The following is a 19,839-nucleotide window of genomic DNA, read 5'->3' as shown; positions in this document are numbered from 1 at the left end:
CGCTCTGCTCGTCAGGCCTGAAACCGTCTCATTGGCTGCTCTTCTTTTGCTTCACTCTTTATTTGCTCTGATTGGTTCTCCTCACTCTGGACTACTCTGCACAGCAGCACCCTGCATGCTTCTCTGCGTGACATGGATCAATGCTCCACCTGTGAGCCGATCAGCTGGTATAATTATTCATCACTGTCGTGTACAGTTTACTATGTATGGCATTAAAAATGGACTGGAATCATTACTTCAGAACAAACGTGAGACAGTTTATAAATGCGATTTCTTTGTTGTTAGCTTTTAACACAGTCGGTGTGTGGGCATGCTGTTCTGGCAGCTACACTCATGTATAGAGGATCCGGTTACTTCATGATTTAGCTGTAGTTTACAGCTGCTTGGCGCTTTCTTCTAAGTGAATTAGTTGACTTACTATAAGACAGCATAAGTACGGTAAGATAAGCTAGGTTTTAGCTGGTTACTCGTGCTAGCTAGTACTTAAAAGTTAACCATTATATGTTAGCTCTGCTACGTGCTAACATTTAACAATTAGCTAACCGTTACATGTTAGCACCTTGCTACGTGCTAGCTGCTCTGGGTTTGGTTTTACTGTTAGCAGGCAGGAGCAAACAGAAGCCTGTGAAATGGTGACTCTGGGTGAACTGTGAATGTGCTGACAGCAGCGGTTTCTTCTTCTGCTCCTCCGTGCCCAGCGGTTGTGTCCGGCGGCAGGTTGTGGTGGACAAAGGTCTTGTGAGTCAAAGTTAAAGTGACTCCATCAGCAGTTTCACTACCTCAAACTGTTCCAGGAACAAACCTAAAATACCTCCGAAGTCCAGTCAGTCCGCAGTGAAGCAATACCTGGAACAGACGTCGCAGATGTGAGTCATGTGGTCGATCAGCTCGTGAAATGGCGGCCTGTGTTGTTACAGTAACGGACTCGTGTCTCAGTGCACCTGCTGACTTTACAGCCTTTGATTCATGTGATTGATCCCTTACCTTCTGTTGTTTACGGGTTTATTAAAGTGCCATTTTTTACTGTTTCACTTACACTGAGCTGACGGTCAGACTCAGCACAGGCCCCAAACTGAGCCTGGGTTTGACTGGCTGGTGTTCAGCTGAGTGTTGGAGGGATGTGCTCGGGTTATGTTGCTCGAGTTTCAGGTGAGTGTCGGTGTGATGTGGGCTGAGGTAGGATCAGGTGTTCCCTATATGGGAGCTCTGTGATCCGGATTAGGACCGTTGGTCCTGATCCAGCAGCGAGTCGGTGAGTGTGACGGCAGAAACTGACAGCGAGCTTTAAGAAGCAATGAGACGGGCGCGCACCGCCTGTTGTTTCCCAGAGCGGCGGGAAGTTAAAATACCTGCAGTCGTGAATTATTGGAGGGAAAGTTTTAGTAACGCTGCTGTGAGAAGGTATTCATTGGAGGGATTTAATAACAGTCTTCTTCCTCCTCTTCGTCTTTTGTAAAGACTCATCCTCCACCTGGGAAGATGAATAATTCAGACACCCGCACCCCGAGAGGCTGCTGGGCTGTAAACCCTCAAACGTCCTCGGTGCTGCCTCCATCCATAATTCACACTCAAAGTCTGACTTTCTCTTAAGGTAACCTACATTTTACTGGTGGGGGCTCCACGTGCCCCCACCCCCTCCTTCCCCAGCAGCCACAGGCTGATGATTAATTAAACACTTACACAGAAACATGAAGTTTGACAGGCTTCAAAATGCATGTAGAACAAGATCCTGTGTGTGTGTGTGTGTGTGTGTGTTTGTGTCTGTGTGTGTGTGTGTGTACTTGAACTATAGCAGAAACAGCAGTGAGGCAGAGCGCCGTTCACACCTCTGACCTCCTCGTCCTCCTTCGGTTGGTGTGGGCTGTTATCAGTGCTGCGCAGCCGCCGCCTCCTCTCTGCTGCGTCTGTAATCAGACGGCACGGCGAGGCGGAGCTGCTGATAGGAGTAACGTAAGCTGTCAGGTCGAGGCCGGCATCACCTTGGCACCTCCTCGCTAACCGTCAGTGAAGCTGCTGAACTGATGGAGCGAGGCCCGTGTTTGTGAGTAACCGAGGCTGTGACGGCGTCACGGCTCTCACACACTGAAGTCATAAACACCTGCTCATGTATGGATCAATCATCAGCACATCTGTCCGTGGCTCTGATTATTTCCTTTAACCTGAGGAGCGATCAGAGTTCCTTCCTTCAACTGTAAACATCATTCAGCTGCAGAGAAATGACCGACCGATGAATCAACCGATCTCTCTGACTGACTGATCGATCGAGGAGTGAAGGCTGTGAGCCTGGCACTGATACAAAGGTCTTTTAAGTTGTTACATTAAATTCACATGATTTACACAAACTGAATGTTTGATGTTATTTTTCTCATTTCTGTCTCTGTGACAGACAGGAAGTGACGTCAGCGTGCTGCAAGTGCTGCACTTATTCCACGTGCACTACATGTTCTATATGTTTGACATGTGACACTCGCTCAAAGATGAGTGTGTGTGTGTGTGTGTGTGTGTGTGTGTGTGTGTGTGTGTGTTATCTGCTGCTGTATCTGGGTGGAGGTCGACGGCCAACGCGCCGCTGTAACCGACCTGAACACTCAAGGTGCCAAAACTTGATTAACAGTTTCAGAACCGACGCTTCAAAGAGGAACTGCTGCTGTCACACCTTCACACTGATAACACACACACACACACACACACAGACATGTTTTCATATCCTTGTGGGGACATCTATTTGATATAATATTTTCCCAAACCATCCAAATGAAGTCCCACATGTATTTTGATGGTTTGAGGAGTAAGTGGAGTTGCTGCTGGGCTTTGCTGACCACGATGCTGTGTCCTTTGACCAGAAGGGATCTTCTGAAATGTGCACACCCAGGAACTTGGTGCTACTTACCCTCTCCACAGCAGCACCATTGATGGTTAGTGGGGTGTGTGTGCACGCTGACTCCTGCTGATAAATAAGAATGAATTTAATTCACCCCCCCCCCCCCTCCAACAGCAGCAGATGAAGTCATTAAAAATGCTCCAGCAGCACCAACACGGTCCACAGGTGCAGCTCGGGTGGAGGTTTGCTTCGTCAGCACAAACGTGTGAACCTATGGTGGGATTTTCACCGTTTGAAGCAGCCTCTACTGGGTGTTAGAGGAACTGCAGGGTTGGTGCTTCAGGTGATGATTGGTGCGTTCAGAGGAAGTCCGTGTGCAATGGACCAATCATGTAATCCACACAGGCGCCATCACAGCGTGTGAAACCAGTGTCATGTCGCACAGCCTGCTGTCCACATACTTTTGACTCAGACATCTTTTGAATGTATACGTGTTACACAAGCAAAAGTGTGCGTTCAGGCTTTGTGGTCGAATCCATACAGATGTTGTTAGCAGTGGACCATGTGTCACACAGAAACACTCACTCAAATATCAAAACTACGTGGACAGATCTTAGGCCATATCCATTTAAACATTATATATGTGAGTCCTGAGCTGTCCACAAACTTTAGGCTCTGCAGTGTAATTATTAGCTGAAACTATTGCTGTGAGGCTTTGTCCATTTAAACCATATGTGAGTGTAACATCAGGTGTCCACTTACTTCTGCCCATATTCACCTATGTGCTCTCTCTATAATGATTCACTTCAGCTCTTAGCCGCTAGGCAGCGACCTCATTTCCTCAGCAACGTGTGGCTCCCCCCCTCCCCCGTTACTCAGGTGATCTGCTCTGAGCGAGCAAGCGAGAGAGTGAGAGAGAGTGAGAGAGGAGGCAGAGCTGCTTTCATTACCTCACAGCGAACGGCAGGAACCGGACGCAGCACCTGCATGGGGACGCCCTCTGTGACCTCATCGATTTGGATCATTGATGGCTGGATGTTATGAGAGCGGCGCAGCGTGTCAGAATGATCAAGCCTGCAGGGATGAAGCAAACATCTGGAGGTCCCATTTCAGCCCGAGAGCTGCTGTGGAGGCACTGTGGAGCCCCGCCCACTCGTCACAACAGATGATTGACAGCAGATATGTCTGTGAAGGTTCTCAGTCATCCAGGTCATTGTAGTCAAAGGAGCTTTGACTACAACTTAAAGAAGTCCAGACGCTTTTCTTTGCAAGACAGCAGATATAGAGCTGTGATTGGCTGCCAGAGATGACAGTCAGGTGGAGATTTCCATGAAGCTGTGACACTGCTGCAGGAAGTGATCAGTGGTCAATCAGTCTGATCATGTGATCAACAGCTGATCTGAGACACGTAAACAGGAAGTAGAACCTGCCAGGTGAGCGCTCCGTGCAGGCAGTTTGACTCCGTCATGTTTCTGTTGACATTTCTTCTTCTCTGTTTTTTTTGTTTTGCTGTGTGTGCCTGTGTGTTGGGTCAGCTGACTGATGTCATCATGAATGATGTAAGTGTGATGTTCTGACATCGTCGTGTTTCGTGTGTGAGTCGACGGACACTTGAGCCAGTGTTCGATCTGTCCTTCCCCCCAGTCTGACAGAAATGTTGGAGCAGGAGGAAGATGAAACCCGGGGAGGAGGAAGAAGGCGGGGCTAATGTGTCTTTGTATGAGGAGGAGCGGCGCTCTGTGATGTGTCGTCTGTTTTATCCCTGAATGGACTCAAAGACCCCCTGAAACCTGGGGGGGGGACACACGCTGTCTGCGTTGCCCCTGGTGACATCTGCCACTCTGCCTCCGTCATGTGACCTGGCAGGCAAACAGCAGTGTGAATGGCCTTTGTTTGGGAGGTCAGTGCCTGCTGCCCACCGACCAATCAGAGCACGGGACCCTCAGCCTGCTGCGGCATTCTCTGCTTTAAGGTGGAATCATGGTGGGGAGGATTTAAGGTGGAATGTTAGCCTTGAAGTTTAAGGTGGAATTCTAAGCATAAAGTGTTTATTTCCTTGCTCTGTGACGGTGTCCACAGGAAGTGGAGGAAGTGTGTGTGTTTGTGTGTTTACCATTAGCGCTCAAAGAAAACGAACGCTTTGGTTTTTAAAGTTTAACACGAGTGATAAAAGGGACACTGGTGCTTATCTGCAGGTAACCAGACCATCAGCCACATATGTGGGCGGAGCTTTAGCCTGTCACATATGTGGTTCAGAGCTGAGAACAGGTAGACTCTTGCCCTGCCCATTCTGATGATAAGCTATTATTGAGGAGATATAAAACACACACACGTTTAACACTGCAGATGAAAGTTTAGAATGGAAATCAGGTAAAAACTAAAAGTATATGGACACACTGGGCCTAATATAGAGTGTGACTGTCCAGATACTTTTGGCTCTCCTGTGTTTAGATATGTATTCATTAATATGGATGTGATGGCACCTCATCCATACAAGTGTTATTCGTGTCCAGGTGTGCACATACCTGGCTGGTACTGCGGATGTGCTGAATGAGGGTCTAAAGATAGACGATAGCAGGCCGGGCTGTGATTGGGGGATTCCTTCACACGCTGGTGTTTATATTCTGACCCAGAGGAGCATGAAGCTGCAGTCACGGTTTGTTGCCCCGCCCCTCCCCCTCAGACACTAACAGCTGAGCCAGCTTACACAGGCTTTGTTTGAATCCACCCCCCACCCCCACCGGGGTCCCCCAGTTAAGAGTCCTGGGGACACCCCTGTCCTATTGATTAGATGATCCTGGTTAGTGATCGATTGATTGTATGCACCCAGTCTCTCTCTCACACACTCACACACGCACACACGCACACACACACACTCTGCTATTGTGTTTTCTGCCTTTGGAGTGAAAGAATGTGTGTGTGTGTGGGCGGGGCCTGTGTCTGATGTCTAACGTGTCCTGGGACCACACAGCAAGCCTGTTTGATCACAGAGGGTTAAACCCCCCCCCCCCCCCCCCCCCCCCCCCCCCCCCCCCCCCCCCCCCCCCCCCCCCCCCCCCCCCCCCCCCCCGTTCTTGGTATTCAGCCCGGGTCAGCAGATTTCTCCGTCGTGCTTTTTCATCTGCACCTGTTGTGCAGTTGTCCGGGAGGCTGCAGACAAAGATCATATTATAAACGGGCTAATCTGCGTGTAGCTGGAGGAGGATCTGCGCTCTGTGGGAACCCGCCGCCGCCTGCCACAGGAAACGCCATCAGAGCCAGATTAACCCGTTCCCATGATGTCAGCGCAGTGTGGCCGCTCACATCAGAGCGCAGAACAACTGCAGACCAATCACGGACACCCGATTCTCACTTCCTGTTTAACACTTGTTAAAGAACATACGCCGTGTTTACAAACACACTAAGGTCAGAGGTCACCCCCTCTTCTTTTGTGTTTCAGTGCTAAACTATGAGAACGTTGTGGAAACTACCTCAGACACCGATGACGAGGACAGTTTCGGAGGAGGTGGAGCAGGAGCGGACGAGGAGGAGGGCAGTCCGGCAGACGTGCCCGCTCTGGAGGCGTCGCCCCGGGTCGGCCACGCCTTGCTGTCCCACCGTGATCAGGAGAGCGCCGAGAGCGGAGATGGGTTCCAGGACCCCCACGCCTGGAGACGCATCGGTGAGTCACGTGGTCACCTGTGAGGTCAGAGGTCAGCGTGTGGTGTTTTGGGCCATGTTTAAGTGTTTTGTAGTTTTTCTGTTCGATTTTAAATCTGGTTTCACGTTTCTGCTTCTCATTTTCTCACTGTTTTTGTCATGAATATTTTTATAGTTGTTTGTAGTTACTGTTATTAGTGTCGGGGGGTTGAATAGACTCAGGAGGATACAGGAGGAAGGGACCAGCCTCCATCAGAGGAAGAGCAGGGTAAATGATGTGCTCCTGTGCTGTGTTTGGACAGATGGGGGGACGGACGAGTACGAAGCCGTGGGCCCGGAGGCGTCTCCTCACGCTGTGGAAAACAGTGCAGGTGAGATCACACACGATCAATCGTCACCCATCAGCGTCATCGCCGTCAGAAGAGGTTTTATTTATATTTGTCTTATTTTATTTTTAGCTCTGTCTCCATACTTCTTTGTTTTTTATACATTTTTTACTTAACTTTGCTGTACGACTCTTTGGGATAATATTTTCTGTCTTTCTTCATCTTTATTTATTTGAGTAATTAAAACTAATTAATGATAATGACTAATGATAATTAGCGATCGTAATTAAAAGCGTAATGTAAAATGTCCTGCTGAATTTTTGTCTTTCACATAATTTCCTGAGTAATTCATACAAACTGTGGGATTGCTTATTGGTGTGGGCGTGGCCTACAGCAGGCTGATTTCAGTTGGTTCCTTCGCTGTTGTCGTAACTTTAGAGGAAGTAAACGACATCCCGGGTCATCATGGTCAATGGGCGGTCAGAGGACCCAGCAGTTAGTTTAGGAGTCCCTCAGGGCTCGATGCCGGGTCCTCTGAGGTTGCAGTGTGATGATTGGTCCTCTGACCGGACGAGCTTTGTCCCTGCATCCAGGGAAGCGACTGGAGGGCATCCCTGAGCTGGACGAGTACTTCCTGAAGCGTAAACTGGAGGACGGCGACAGTCACTCTGCGTGCATCGCTGAGTACCTGCAGCGCAGCGACACTGCCGTCATTTATCCAGAAGCCCCAGACGAGGTGACGCGCCTGGGCACGCCTGAGGCCACGGGGCAGGAGGAGAGCGAGCACGGTGAGAGACAAACTGAGCCTTACAAATCGATTATTCATTTTTAAAGAGATTAGTAGTCAAAAAGCTGGCAGCTCAAACATGTGACTCTGAAGCTTTGTAGAGAGAAGTCAACAAGCTGACTTGTTAACGAGATTATAGAAGATTCAGATTTCACTGGTGCCACTCCGACCGCGACCTTTAGTATGATGTGTGTTTCTGTGACCTTCGATCCCGGACTCAACATTTTGACTGTAGAATCATCTCTAAGTTCAAAACAGTTGGGGAGCTTCGGTCATGTGATTTTGTCTGTCTTAATAAAGGGTTAAGCACATTGTCTCTTTCCTGACTTCTGACCTACAGACCTGGGACCCGACACGCAGGATGACTTCGCCCAGCTGCTCACGTGTCCGTACTGCGACCGCGGCTACAAGCGCCTGACGTCTCTGAAGGAACACATCAAGTACCGTCACGAGAAGAACGAGGAGAGCTTCCCCTGCCCGCTGTGCGCCGAAACCTTCGGCCACCGTGCTCAACTGGACCGTCACATGACCACGCACAAGCCTGCCAGAGACCAGGTAACGCACACCTATTACATCTATTTAAACCTTCAAACTTTATTGAAAAGTCTATCACAGGAGTTCCAGTATGAAATCCTTAAAGACACAGTCTTCAAACGTTAGGACTGACTCCACGCTGGCTTCACTAACAGACAGAAAACTGCAGTGATCAGAGAAGCTGCCGTCAGGTGCTGACACTGCACTGCATCAGCTGTGGATGCTGAGCAGCGGAGGAGGGAGGCTCGGGGAACTCCATCAGTACATGCGATGACTCAGATTAGTAATTAATCAGCGGCTGTGGTCCCTGCAGGGTAAAAACAGATAAAAATACACCAAGGCTGGAAATTTAAGCTGCGTCAAAAGGAGCAGAGGACCGCAGACGGAGCCCTGAGGAACGCCGCCTCATGTTTGTTTAGAAGAGTGAGAGATCCACGTGGCTTCCTGCTGTCTAACACATGAATGAAGTTCCTCCCAGTTCTTCCAGTCTGCCCAGTCGCTCCATTATTGACCACCTCCGTTCTGGGTGTTTCTCTCAGCAGCTGCAATGTGTCGTGCGTGGGAGGTGTGATTGCGTTGACTTCCTCCGGCCATCAGCTGCTGTTGCTGGAACCGATTAGATTCACGGCCTTCCTCTGATGCTCGGGCAGCCTCGGTGGCAGGCAGGGTGTCACACAGTAATCTAATCATAAGCTGGTGTTAAATGTTTCCTGCACACGCCTGTTTGCAGGCCCTCATGATCAAAAACTCACATTAGAGTCGGTAACTAAGCACTGAGTCATTCAATTTTCCAATTATGCTGTGATCGTAATGAGATTTCCTGAGTTTAGACCTCGGGTCTCCTCACAGAAGCACAAATAGCTTTCATACCTGACCCCCCCTCCACCAGCCTTAACCAGCACCAGATGGTCTTCTCCCTGCTGGATTGAAGACTCATAATCCTCTAAGTGGCCGTTTATTTGTGTACTTCCTGAGTTAAACTGTTAAAGAGAGAACAGGCATGTGTGCGTCGGTGAGGAGGAAGCAGATCTGTCTGTTCTTCACGGTTTGCCCCCGACAGCAGCGCCTCACTCAGTAAGCAGCACAGTAGAAAGCCTGTGAACAATGATGAGTGCTGCGGTAAAACATCTGTATGGCACGGCCTCACAGCTGTTCAGGCTGTGCTCGCACACCCGGGACTGCTCCTGAGTATGCAGCACAAACACTCACAGCTGTTTGCTTCTTGCCGTGATGTGGCTGCTTCAAGCAGTGGCCACACTAATGCAGTTAAATATATATACAGTTAATCTTCACTGCATGACAGTGTGATAAGGAACACATGACAGTGCTCAGTCAGCACAAACTGCCCAAGCCCACTTTCATCCAGTTTAACCAGTCCTCAGTTCCTGCGTGGATGGGTGGATGGATGGGTGGATGCTGGGAGCAGCAGTGTTTGGTTAGGATGGACCTCGTGCAGGTTGTGTTTGATTTGAGTTAAGAGATTTGCAGACAAAGACGTGATCATTAACGACGGTGGTTAAGAAGTTTTGTTGGTGATTCAAAGCATGTAATTTCTTTCAGCGGTAATTTCAGTTGAAACAAAAACATTTGTGTTTGCGTGTGAGGGACTGGGACAAGCTGGTTCATGTTGGAATAACGAGGTCCTGGCAGAGCTGCTGGATCCCAGGAGATCTGCTTTCCTGCATTTGTGGACTCGAGTCTCCTCTGGGGTTGAACTCATGGTGAATGAGTGCAGATCAGAGCAGAGAGTAGAGCGTTTACTTGAAGCTGTTTTCTCTGCTGTAGACGACAGAAACAAGTCTTCAGGTTTGTTTCCTTCACCGATCATCTGCATGTGAGACGAAAGGATTTGAGCTCCCACTCAGCAGAGGGGGGAGGACGCTCCCCAACTGTTTGTGTTTGTTTATCTCTGTATTTGCATTTCAAATGTTGGGAATGCACCTCCACCAGAAAGTGTTACCTCTGCACAGCGCCACCCACGCCGTTTCTCAGAATGCCTATCAGATCTGCTTCACTAAATACTATTAAATTCCCCGTTAGCTCGTGCTCCCTCTCTGCAGCGACTCCCACTCCTCCTCCATCACTTCAAATCTTTTTTTCTCTCTGCAGCCACCACTGCTTACTGAAGGAACTGGAAACCGCAAGTTCAAATGCAGCGAGTGTGGAAAAGCCTTCAAGTACAAGCACCACCTGAAGGAGCATCTTCGTATTCACAGCGGTGAGTGGAGTTCTGAGGGCCGGATCAGAGCTGAAACTTTCCGCAGACACGGGTCTGATCCGGTCCTCCTCGCCTTTACATCGACTCTGATAAAACGCTGATTGTGTTTCCACATCTGACTGTCTGGCTTCTGCTTTAGCCACAGTATTAATACATCTGACAGTCAACAGTTTCACTTCCCATCTTCATATCTGATCACAAAGCAGTTCAGCTCCAAAAAAGGAACATTTTCATCATGATGGTTTCTATTTTTATTGAAGATTCATCCACTAATTTTTCCATTGATTTGATTATTAAAACCAAAACCCAAAGCGTCAGTTACTGTATCATACATAGTATTGTGAAGTATACTCATAAAGCACCTCATTGAAAAAAGTTGTCAAAAAGAAAACCTTTCTAAAATAGAACATCTGGACCGCCTCCAAAATCTCGCTGCTGATCTGTTTGTTCATTTCAATTTTTGTTAGTCAGCAAACAAACAACTATTCAAACAGTTGCTGGTTATCGTTGTTGAATAGTTTTAATCAGCGAATGAACTGATATTATGAGCTCTGAATAACAGTGGGGGACACGTTAGCTAAAAAATGTGCCAGAGGGTCAGTTCATAGTTAATCCTGGACGTCAGCAGCTGAGATGGTGAATGAATAACATACACTTTGCTGGTGTTGAAGGAGGAAAAGCACCAGCTCCAATTCTGGATCAAAGGTGTAAAGCTCACACTGGTGACTAACTGTGGACGAATGATGATGTTTTCTTTAAGTAAATATCTGACGTTAAACTATAGAGCATGTTTGTGGGCTGAGAAGTAATGCAGACGTTGGGCTGTGTTTCAGGTGAGAAGCCATATGAGTGCTCCAACTGTAAGAAGCGCTTCTCCCACTCCGGCTCCTACAGTTCCCACATCAGCAGCAAAAAGTGCATTGGCCTGATTGCTCTCAATGGACGAGTACGCAATGGAAATGGTGGCAAACTCGGCTCCTCCCCCAGCTCTACAACCTCATCACCTGGAAGCCCCGCCCTGGCCCAGCTTCGCCACAAACTTGAAAACGGGCGCCCGCTGGGGCAGCAAGACCAGCCACGTCAGCTGGACATAAAACCTGAGCCGATGGACTTCAACGACTACCGGCTATTGGTGGCCTCACAGCATGCGTTTGGGGGACCCGGGGTCTACCTGAACGGGCGGGGGGGGAGCCCCTTGGGTTTTCACAACTCCTCCCAGAGTCCCCTTCAACATCTGGGAGGCATTGGGCTGGACCTCCAAATGCTGGGCTACGTGAGATCCCTTGGCAACAACCTGAGCGAGGTGCAGAAGGTGCTCCAGATTGTGGACAACACGGTGTACAGGCAAAAAATGGATGGAAGCCCTGAAGACAAGCTCAGGTCCTACATGAAGGAGTTAGGTGCCCAGATGGAGGAGACCAAGACAACTCAGGGTGGCTTCCTGGTGACGGGCGACGGCAGTCCCACCAAGAGCATCATAGATTACACACTGGAGAAGGTCAATGAGGCCAAGAGTCTGATCGATGAGTCTAAGAGGCAAGAGGATGTTAAGAAGGAGAAACCAAGCCATTCTGTGGATCTCAGCAGTGAGGAAAAGAAACATGAAAGCCAGAACCAGTTCCTGCCATTCTCCTGCCAATACTGCAAGGAGACCTTCCCCGGGCCAATCCCCCTGCACCAACACGAGCGCTACCTGTGCAAAATGAACGAGGAAATAAAAGCCGTCCTGCAACCGGCAGACGGCTGTCCCGCTGGCCACCAGGGAGGGATGTCCTCCGAGGTCTCCAGCAACAACCGAGCCACCAGCCCCATCAGCCCCTTCAAGGATCACGTGTCGTTGCTCAAAGCTTATTTCGCCATGAACACTGAGCCCAACTCAGAGGAACTGCTCAAAATCTCAGTTGCTGTTGGCCTCCCTCAAGAGTTTGTCAAGGAGTGGTTTGCCCAGTGGAAGAGCCAAAACCACCACGGTAAAAGGTCACCACCTCCTGACTGCAGTGGACCAGAAGTCAGCCACAGCTTGAACCGGTCTCCAATGTCACTTCCAGCTACAGATTTACACCGAGGCTTCACTAATGGCTTTTGCGAGTCCTCCCACCAGTTTACAACCAGCCGGCAAACAGCAGGGCACAAACCACTAGAATCATTGGACCACTTGAGAAGCAACACTCCATCACCCCTTAACCTTTCCTCTACTTCCTCCAAACACTCTCAGAGTAGCTCTTACACTCCGAACAGCCTGAACTCGGAGGAAGCCCGCGGGGACACACCGCTGGATCTGTCGCTACCCAAACACTTGGCGCAGAAGCTCTCCTCCGCCGGAGAGAAGCGGCCCAGACCCAATGGTTTAATCAGAGAGCACAACGGGGAGGCTTTGGGGCGAGAGCAGGCGTCTGGGCCCTTTGATTTGGTCAACATTAAGAAGGAGGTCCTGGGATCTGATGGTGGAGGGAATGCTATTCACCAACTGGAGAAAAGCACCAGTCCCATCTTTGGGATTAATGCCTTTGCTGGCGGACCTGTCTACACCTCCCTTCCACCTCACGGAGCATTTCCCCCACCCACCTTCATGACTCCTGCCCAAGCAACCATCCCAGGCCTCAGGCCCTACCCGGGTCTTGACCCCATGAGCTTCCTGCCTCACATGGCCTACACCTACGCCACCGGGGCAACCACATTCGCTGAAATGCAGCAGAGGAGAAAGTACCAGCGGAAACCAGGCTTCCAGGTAAAAATCATGTAAAGTAAGGGCAATGCATTTTGTTTTTTCTTTCTTCTAAACAGAGCCAGCCAGGAGCCATGGAGGGTCAGTATTCCCAGGTTTTAGTAACCCTGACCTGCTCAGACTGGAGTGTGTTGCACTGAAAACCTGCAAACTGGCCGTGCATGGCTCATGGTTGGACAGATAACAGCAAAGACAACAGGTGGCTGCTAGTTTTCAGGGCTTTTGTCATCTCCATCACACAACATGGCGGCTGGCAGTCCAAACCCGCCGTCAGCTCCGTTAGCTTTGATCATGATGACGTGTTTGCTCCACAGCACAGAAGTTAGATAAAGGGATTGTTTGTGGGGCTTGGGGCTTACAGCTGTCTGTATAGTGATGTGTTAAATATATTGTTGACCCAGTCAGTGCTGAGCATGGAGAATTTTAAAGGGTCTCCCTGCCACGGGACCTATGAGCTGAGCTTCAGCGTTTCCACTGTGGCGTCTACATTTCACTGGTCTCATTATGGGGCGGGACGTGTTTGCTCCGACTGAAAGTAGTCAGAGTTTTCCAGGTTTCATGTCTGAGTATTTGTAAAAATGCAAAGTGTGGAAGTGAGGCTGGTTCCGCGTAAGACTGGAACGCCTCCACATTCAGAATTTTTTGCCCTTTAAAGGAAAACCTCACTTCCTGTAAAGAAGGGAAGTTCATCTCCTGAAAACACATCACAGATCAAATCTGGATTTAGTGAAATGCTGAGAGTTTTTCACTGTGCCATCATAAATACCGTTTGTCAGCAGCACCAAAGGTAAACAGCTCATAAGTCCCGCCCCTTGAAGCGCCGGTCACCGCTGACTCTTGGATGATTTGTACGAAAGCAGCTGCGTGGACTTTTTGGGAAAGTTCCTGAAATTGAAACTAAAAATGATGGTCAGCGTTGGTAAACCTCTGACCTCAGCTCACCTGCTGTCAGCTGTTATCTGTAAACACACCCCTCTTTCTCCGAGTCTCCTGGGTGAGGGGGACTTACCGGGTTGGGCCTTTAAGCCCTGTCCAGACTTGGGATCACAGAGGCGGTGGGGGGGAGTCTCGTGGCACGAGGCCGACAGGTGTGGGATTATCGGGGTACTGAAGCTCTGTCTCTGTCTCAGGGGGAGCTGCTGGACGGCACGGCGGACTATCTGTCAGGCCTGGACGACCTGACAGACAGCGATTCGCTGCTCTCCAGGAAGAAGATTAAGAAGACTGAAAGTGGTATGTACGCGTGTGACTTGTGCGACAAAACATTCCAGAAGACCAGTTCCCTCCTAAGACACAAATATGAGCACACAGGTATATATAACACTTGGACACTTGTTTTTACCCACCCAATGCCTCCTTATTTCCTCTGTCCTCACTCTTCTGTTTCCTCACGTAGCTCCCCACTCGTAGCTCTGCTTCTCTCTTTTGTTCTCTGCAGGCCGTGGCCTTTAACATGCGCCTTTCTTTTCAGCGGGGGGTAGGCAGCCTTTAATACAGAGAGCAGTACAAAAACATTCAGCGCCCCAAATATCAGCAGCACCTCATTCACACTGAGAGAGGAGGAGGAGTGCATGTTTGCATGACTGTGTGAAGATCAAAAGGAAATATTAATTACAGCCGAGAGATGGTCCATTTTTTTCCATTTTTAAACTGGAAGCAAACAACTTATGATAACACCACAGTAGGAAAGGTGAAGCAGCAAACACTGTTCGTATCAAAGCGTCCCAGTTTACTGAGTCGCCCCGCAGGAAATGTGATGAATGTGGAGGCTTCGGTAAGACTGCAGCATTGTGGGGTTTAATGCTTTCATGAGATTTCTCTGCAGGACTCTTCTGATCCAAATCAAAATCCCAAACGACCCCCCAGCATGTCCTGAATAAAGTCAGTGTTTCACTAAAGTTTGGTGTCTCACCTTCACGCCTTTCGCTGCGTCACGGATAGAGGTGATCTGTGGCGTTAAGCAGAGCCACGCCCTCAGACGACTCTGGCTGCACGGCGTCAGCTCAGTTTGTCATTTTCTCACTGCTCTGGAGATAAAATCAGTGCTTTTTGAATGAAGTTTGGTTCATGTCCTGCCTCACACATTAACCCACAGCACTTCCACTTAATGACCCATTAACATGCAGCCTCCTTTCAGCTGCTCGTTATTAAAGGTAGTAACACATAGTAATGACTCGTTTTCTGTTCTTGAACACTCACATTCATCTCGATTTTACTTGTGTTTTTTGTTTTCTCGTCGTTCTCATGATTTTATGATTTAATATTAAATAGTAATTTTTCATTGACAGACGTCAGACTGATGCTTCCTGTCGTCAGATTCGCTGCTGGTGTTACAGTAAAGTGGGGTTTATGATTTGGGAGTTGGGGGCTCACGGAATGATAATCATGTGTTGTTTGCATTCCTCTGATATGTGAACAAAAACTGAACATGAGAATACGTCGTTGTTGTTCCCATTGATACAAAACCTGCGTGTTTGTGCTAATATTGGAGTTTGGTTGATCTTACCTGTGTGCCATCCTCAGACTCAGACCTGCTCTACCTTCATGTCTTTCACTCAGTTGCATCACCCTCATGCTTCCCTCCCACCTCCAACACTCGAAGCAGGAATCTACCGTCTCAGTTATTTCTGTGTGTGTGTGTGTGTGTGTGTGTGTGTGTCAGAATGCCAGCTATGGTGGATGTTACAGGCGCTCCGGGTCTATTTGTGGCTATGATCTGCCTGTGTGTGTGTGTCGGGGTAAAGCCATGTTTTTGGTGCATGTGTGCGTGGGACGTGTGATTGGGCAGCATTCAGCCTGCCAGTTGGCAGCAGCTGAAGCATCCTGTTCAGTCAGACATAAGAAATTTCTGCCTGTACAGTCGTAGTAAACCAGCTCTGTGTGTGTGTGTGTGTGTGTGTGTGTGTGTGTTGGGAGCTGTTACAGCTGTTAGGGTTCCTGCCCCTCCTTAAATTTAAATCCGGAGCTGTGATGTCATCGCAGCTCACCGCAGGCCGATGAAGGTTCGCGTTACCTCGTGGTGTCTCAAGCATGCCTCATTGTTGTTATGGCAACAGACAGACACAGAGGGTGTGATGAAATGTTAAAAGGATGAGTTGAAGATTTTAGTTCAAACCCGTCATGTTTTTGTTTTTTACCGTCAGCCAATCACCGCACAGATTTCAAAGATCTGTAGTTCAATCTTCTGATTGGTGATTGTTTCAGCTGTGTCTTTGAGTTAAGAGATTTTTTTCTGGTCCAGCTGTAGATTTATGTCTCTATGAAAAAACACGTGAGAGTTTTCCATGTAGATCAGAGCTGAAGCGATAAACCGTGGAAATAATCAGCAGACAGGTTGATAAATGGACAACATCACTTCCATTTTTCATTTTTTTAATTTCATTTTTATCACGCCCACATTTCATTCAGCCTAGTCTGGATTAGTTACTGCACTTCATGCCCAGTTACAGCTGTTGTGCTATTGACCAGATGTGGCCCAAAGATAATTAACATCTGGTTCCATAAAGGTGGAGCTGCGCCTGAGTTTAGGCCAGACTTCAAAATAAAGTCTAAAATCTTCTTACCTGATTAATTAATAAACAGCATCCACAGAGTCCAGACAGTTTCCAGATTTCATGTAGTTGGAAAACCTTGGAAACACAAATGTTTCCTGGTTCTTTGTAGTGTTTGTACGTCCTCGGTGTCTGTAGCTGTTCAGAGTTTCTTGTTCCTTCGTTGGGTTTGCAGCTGTTTGTCTTGTGCTGATTCACTCTGCTGTGTGTCTCCGTGTCCAGCTGTGTCCGTCCTGACCGTGTCCCACCCTCCATTGTGTTTCTGCAGGTAAACGTCCCCATCAGTGTCAGATCTGTAAGAAGGCCTTCAAACACAAGCACCACCTGATCGAGCACTCACGCCTGCACTCTGGAGAGAAGCCCTACCAGTGCGACAAGTGCGGCAAGCGCTTTTCGCATTCGGGCTCGTACTCGCAGCACATGAACCACCGCTACTCATACTGCAAGAGGGAGGCCGAGGAGCGTGAGGCGGCCGAGAGGGAGGCCAGGGACAAGGGAGGCGGAGGAGGCGTTGCAGTTGCAGGGCTGGAGCCCACCGAGCTGCTGATGAGGGGCTACCTCCAGGGACTGGGGCCACTTGGATACTCGGACCCAGAGGACCAGCAGGAGGATGGCGGCAGTGTGATGCTGAGGGTCAGCGGTGAGGGAGGAGGAGGACGGGAGGAGAGGGAAATGGACGGCAAGATGTCTGAGGAGGTGACAGAGCGGCAGGAGGGAAGTTTCAGAAAAGGAGAGGAGGAGCAGGAGGGCGACAGCAGGAGCCAGATGGACTTGATGGGGGACGTTGAGGGTAAAGGCTCGCCGCTGCCGATGGACGAGAGTTCACGAGAAGGGAAAACAGACGGCAGGTCAGACCAGGAGGACTGATGAGGAGCAACAAAAGCTTTGGGACGCTGGCTCGATGCAGCTGCTGCTTTATGAGGGGCTGAAAGGAAGACGAGGGCCGGAGGGGACGGCGGTCATGTTCTCACACCAAATTAGTGTTTACTTTAGACTTCCTGCTGAGACTGATGGGTCGCAAATGTGTTTATGGTCTGATTCAGCTTCGTTCATGTTCAGCCGACCGAAAACATAAATGATTTTAAAAAGGCTGTAATGTGCAGTTAACTTAGTATTATTAACAAAACTCTGGCCTCTGATTTATCAGGTTCAGTCTGATTATTTTCTCCTTCAAAGTGTTTGACAGCTTTTTTTAATGGAGTCCTGTTTCTTTAACATTTTAAAGTTTAAGTTGTGCCGTTAGCTAAAGTGCTGGGATAGTTTCACAGCCAGAAAGGCCGAACTTTGAACCTCGGCAGTTCAGTCTGAAGCTCTCAAACCCTGAAGTTTAAGGTTTCTGCTGAGCTGATGTTAGATTTGATTTATAGATTTTTAGATCTTGGGGGCAAAACCCCAAGACCCCAAGGCACTAGTTTTCAGCCTTTAAGTAAAAACACTGAAAATAGAGCCCAAAAAGCTTCTACTTAAATCGGACAAGCAAGCCTGTACAGTACAGAAGTATTTTTTATTATTGTGTTTGTGAATCCAAGAGAAGACGGGTTTACCTTGAGACCTACTGAGAAACCAGTTTTGTTGTAGCAGAACACCATTTACTAAAGACACTAACAGCAACCGTAGCAACTCTGAATGACGTGTTAGGGTTAGCGATGGTCTCGGTCTAATTGGGGACTCTGTGGAATGAAGGGCAGGTTCAAGTTGTAGTTCTCTGGACACCAGGTGTGGTCTTTGAGGCGTAGCGTCATATACGCGTGGTCGTTAATGATCCCTGCTCGATTTTCCTAGGTTAGCTTGTTTTCATCACCATGATACCTAAACACACATTCAGACCTGTGGGAGGTTTTATGTGAATGAAATAATGATGCTAGCAACATTATTTTGTATGATTTTAAGCGTTTCAGGGTAAATCTTTGGAATCACAGCCTGAACCTGATGAGTCAAAGGTCATGAGTGTTTTGTGTAAAGTTTGGTTTGATGAGCCCAAACGGAGAGGCGGGTCCACAGGAAGTCTGAATAACACTGGGATCTATTATTATCAGTGTTAATGTTTAACTTTTAAAACGTCTCCACGCCCCAGGTAACCTCCGTCAGTCCCTGAGCGGAGACTCGACCCCATGAGCGTCCCCCCCCTCCCCCCCAAGCCGTGTGGGACCGTTTAAAAATCCACATTATGCAAAAAACAAAAGAAGAAGAAGAAGAAGTCGTAATGAGTATCACTATAATGAAATGAGCTGTTTTTAATGTACAGTATTATAAGGCCTAAAAGCTGTGTGGTGCTATGATGTTCTTAACTTTCGGTGTGTTGTTGTGTTCGAACCTCACTTCAGGAAATTGCACTCCACTCCCTGAATCACTACAAAATAAAAGAAAAAGAAAAAAAGAGGGTATACAGCCTCGAACACTCGGCCACTTCCTGTCAGTGTTATTGTCGTATTTTATCTCCTTTTACTGTGATGTTTTTATTTTTTATTCGACTTTATTCTTTTGCCAACTAACCACATGGCTTTGGGCCTCTGATTTTGTTTTTTTACGTGGAGGAACATTTAAACCTGTGTGATTTTCAAAATAAAACGTGGAGTCTTAAAGCGCAGAGGAAATGAAAATGAAAGGCAGAGCCCTCTGAGTGTGTTGAGTTTTTCTCCAGAGAAAGCCTTATTATATGCAAACCTTTCACCTGTGCCATCCCTGTACAGCGCCACCTGTCCTCTGCTTCAGTATTAAAGTGACGAGCTTACCTGTCCGATGCGTCAGTGTTAGCGTAGCAAGGCGTCAGTTTCTTAGTTTACACGTTTGTGCAATTTTCTGTGTTTCTGTTCACCTCAGTATTTCTGTCAGTATTACTTTTGTTTTTAATTTGAGAGTTTGCCATTTTATTTATGTGACTCATTTTATATTTCCTAATTTTATTTATTTCATACTGTAGTGTACAGTATTAGAGTTCCTCACAAACATCTATTTTAGTAAAATGATCGGAGCAAAACTCTGGAGCTTTTCTTGTTGCTTTCTTTGTTTTTTCCAAACTACTGGAAATTTTAAATTTGGGGAACTTTGGATACGAAGCTTCTGGTGAAAACACTGTATTTAAAAAAAAAATCCACTTTATTCATCCCACTAAAGAGGTGATGAAAGACTGGTGAAGACGATGAAGGAATTGCTGAAATGTTTTATTATTTTTCATTTTTAATTTCCATGCTCGAATAAATGTAGCCGAAATCAATTTTAATAAAGCTGTGTTATTCTT

At 48.0% G+C, this 19,839-nt stretch overlaps 1 protein-coding gene across 3 annotated transcripts in view; it reads left to right on the top strand.

Moving 5' to 3' along the window:
- zeb2a (zinc finger E-box binding homeobox 2a) overlaps nt 1-19,839 on the top strand; it is a 37,111-nt gene extending 17,272 nt beyond the window's left edge. For 2 of the 3 annotated variants that reach the window (XM_085135362.1, XM_085135361.1), the window contains exons 3-10: nt 6,261-6,482; nt 6,763-6,831; nt 7,380-7,574; nt 7,914-8,128; nt 10,217-10,325; nt 11,159-13,053; nt 14,181-14,361; nt 16,870-19,839. In XM_085135362.1, the coding sequence (XP_084991488.1) occupies nt 6,261-6,482; nt 6,763-6,831; nt 7,380-7,574; nt 7,914-8,128; nt 10,217-10,325; nt 11,159-13,053; nt 14,181-14,361; nt 16,870-17,468 (3,485 nt within the window). In that variant the 3' untranslated portion in view covers nt 17,469-19,839. The remainder of the gene's footprint in view (nt 1-6,260; nt 6,483-6,762; nt 6,832-7,379; nt 7,575-7,913; nt 8,129-10,216; nt 10,326-11,158; nt 13,054-14,180; nt 14,362-16,869) is intronic. The other variant, XM_085135363.1, reaches the window with a different exon arrangement.

The sequence above is a fragment of the Neolamprologus multifasciatus genome, chromosome 16 (genome assembly GCF_963576455.1).
Source record: "Neolamprologus multifasciatus chromosome 16, fNeoMul1.2, whole genome shotgun sequence".
Taxonomy (NCBI): domain Eukaryota; kingdom Metazoa; phylum Chordata; class Actinopteri; order Cichliformes; family Cichlidae; genus Neolamprologus; species Neolamprologus multifasciatus.
The sequence above is the reverse complement of the archived record's forward strand: the minus strand, read 5'-3'. Positions and strand labels throughout refer to the sequence as shown.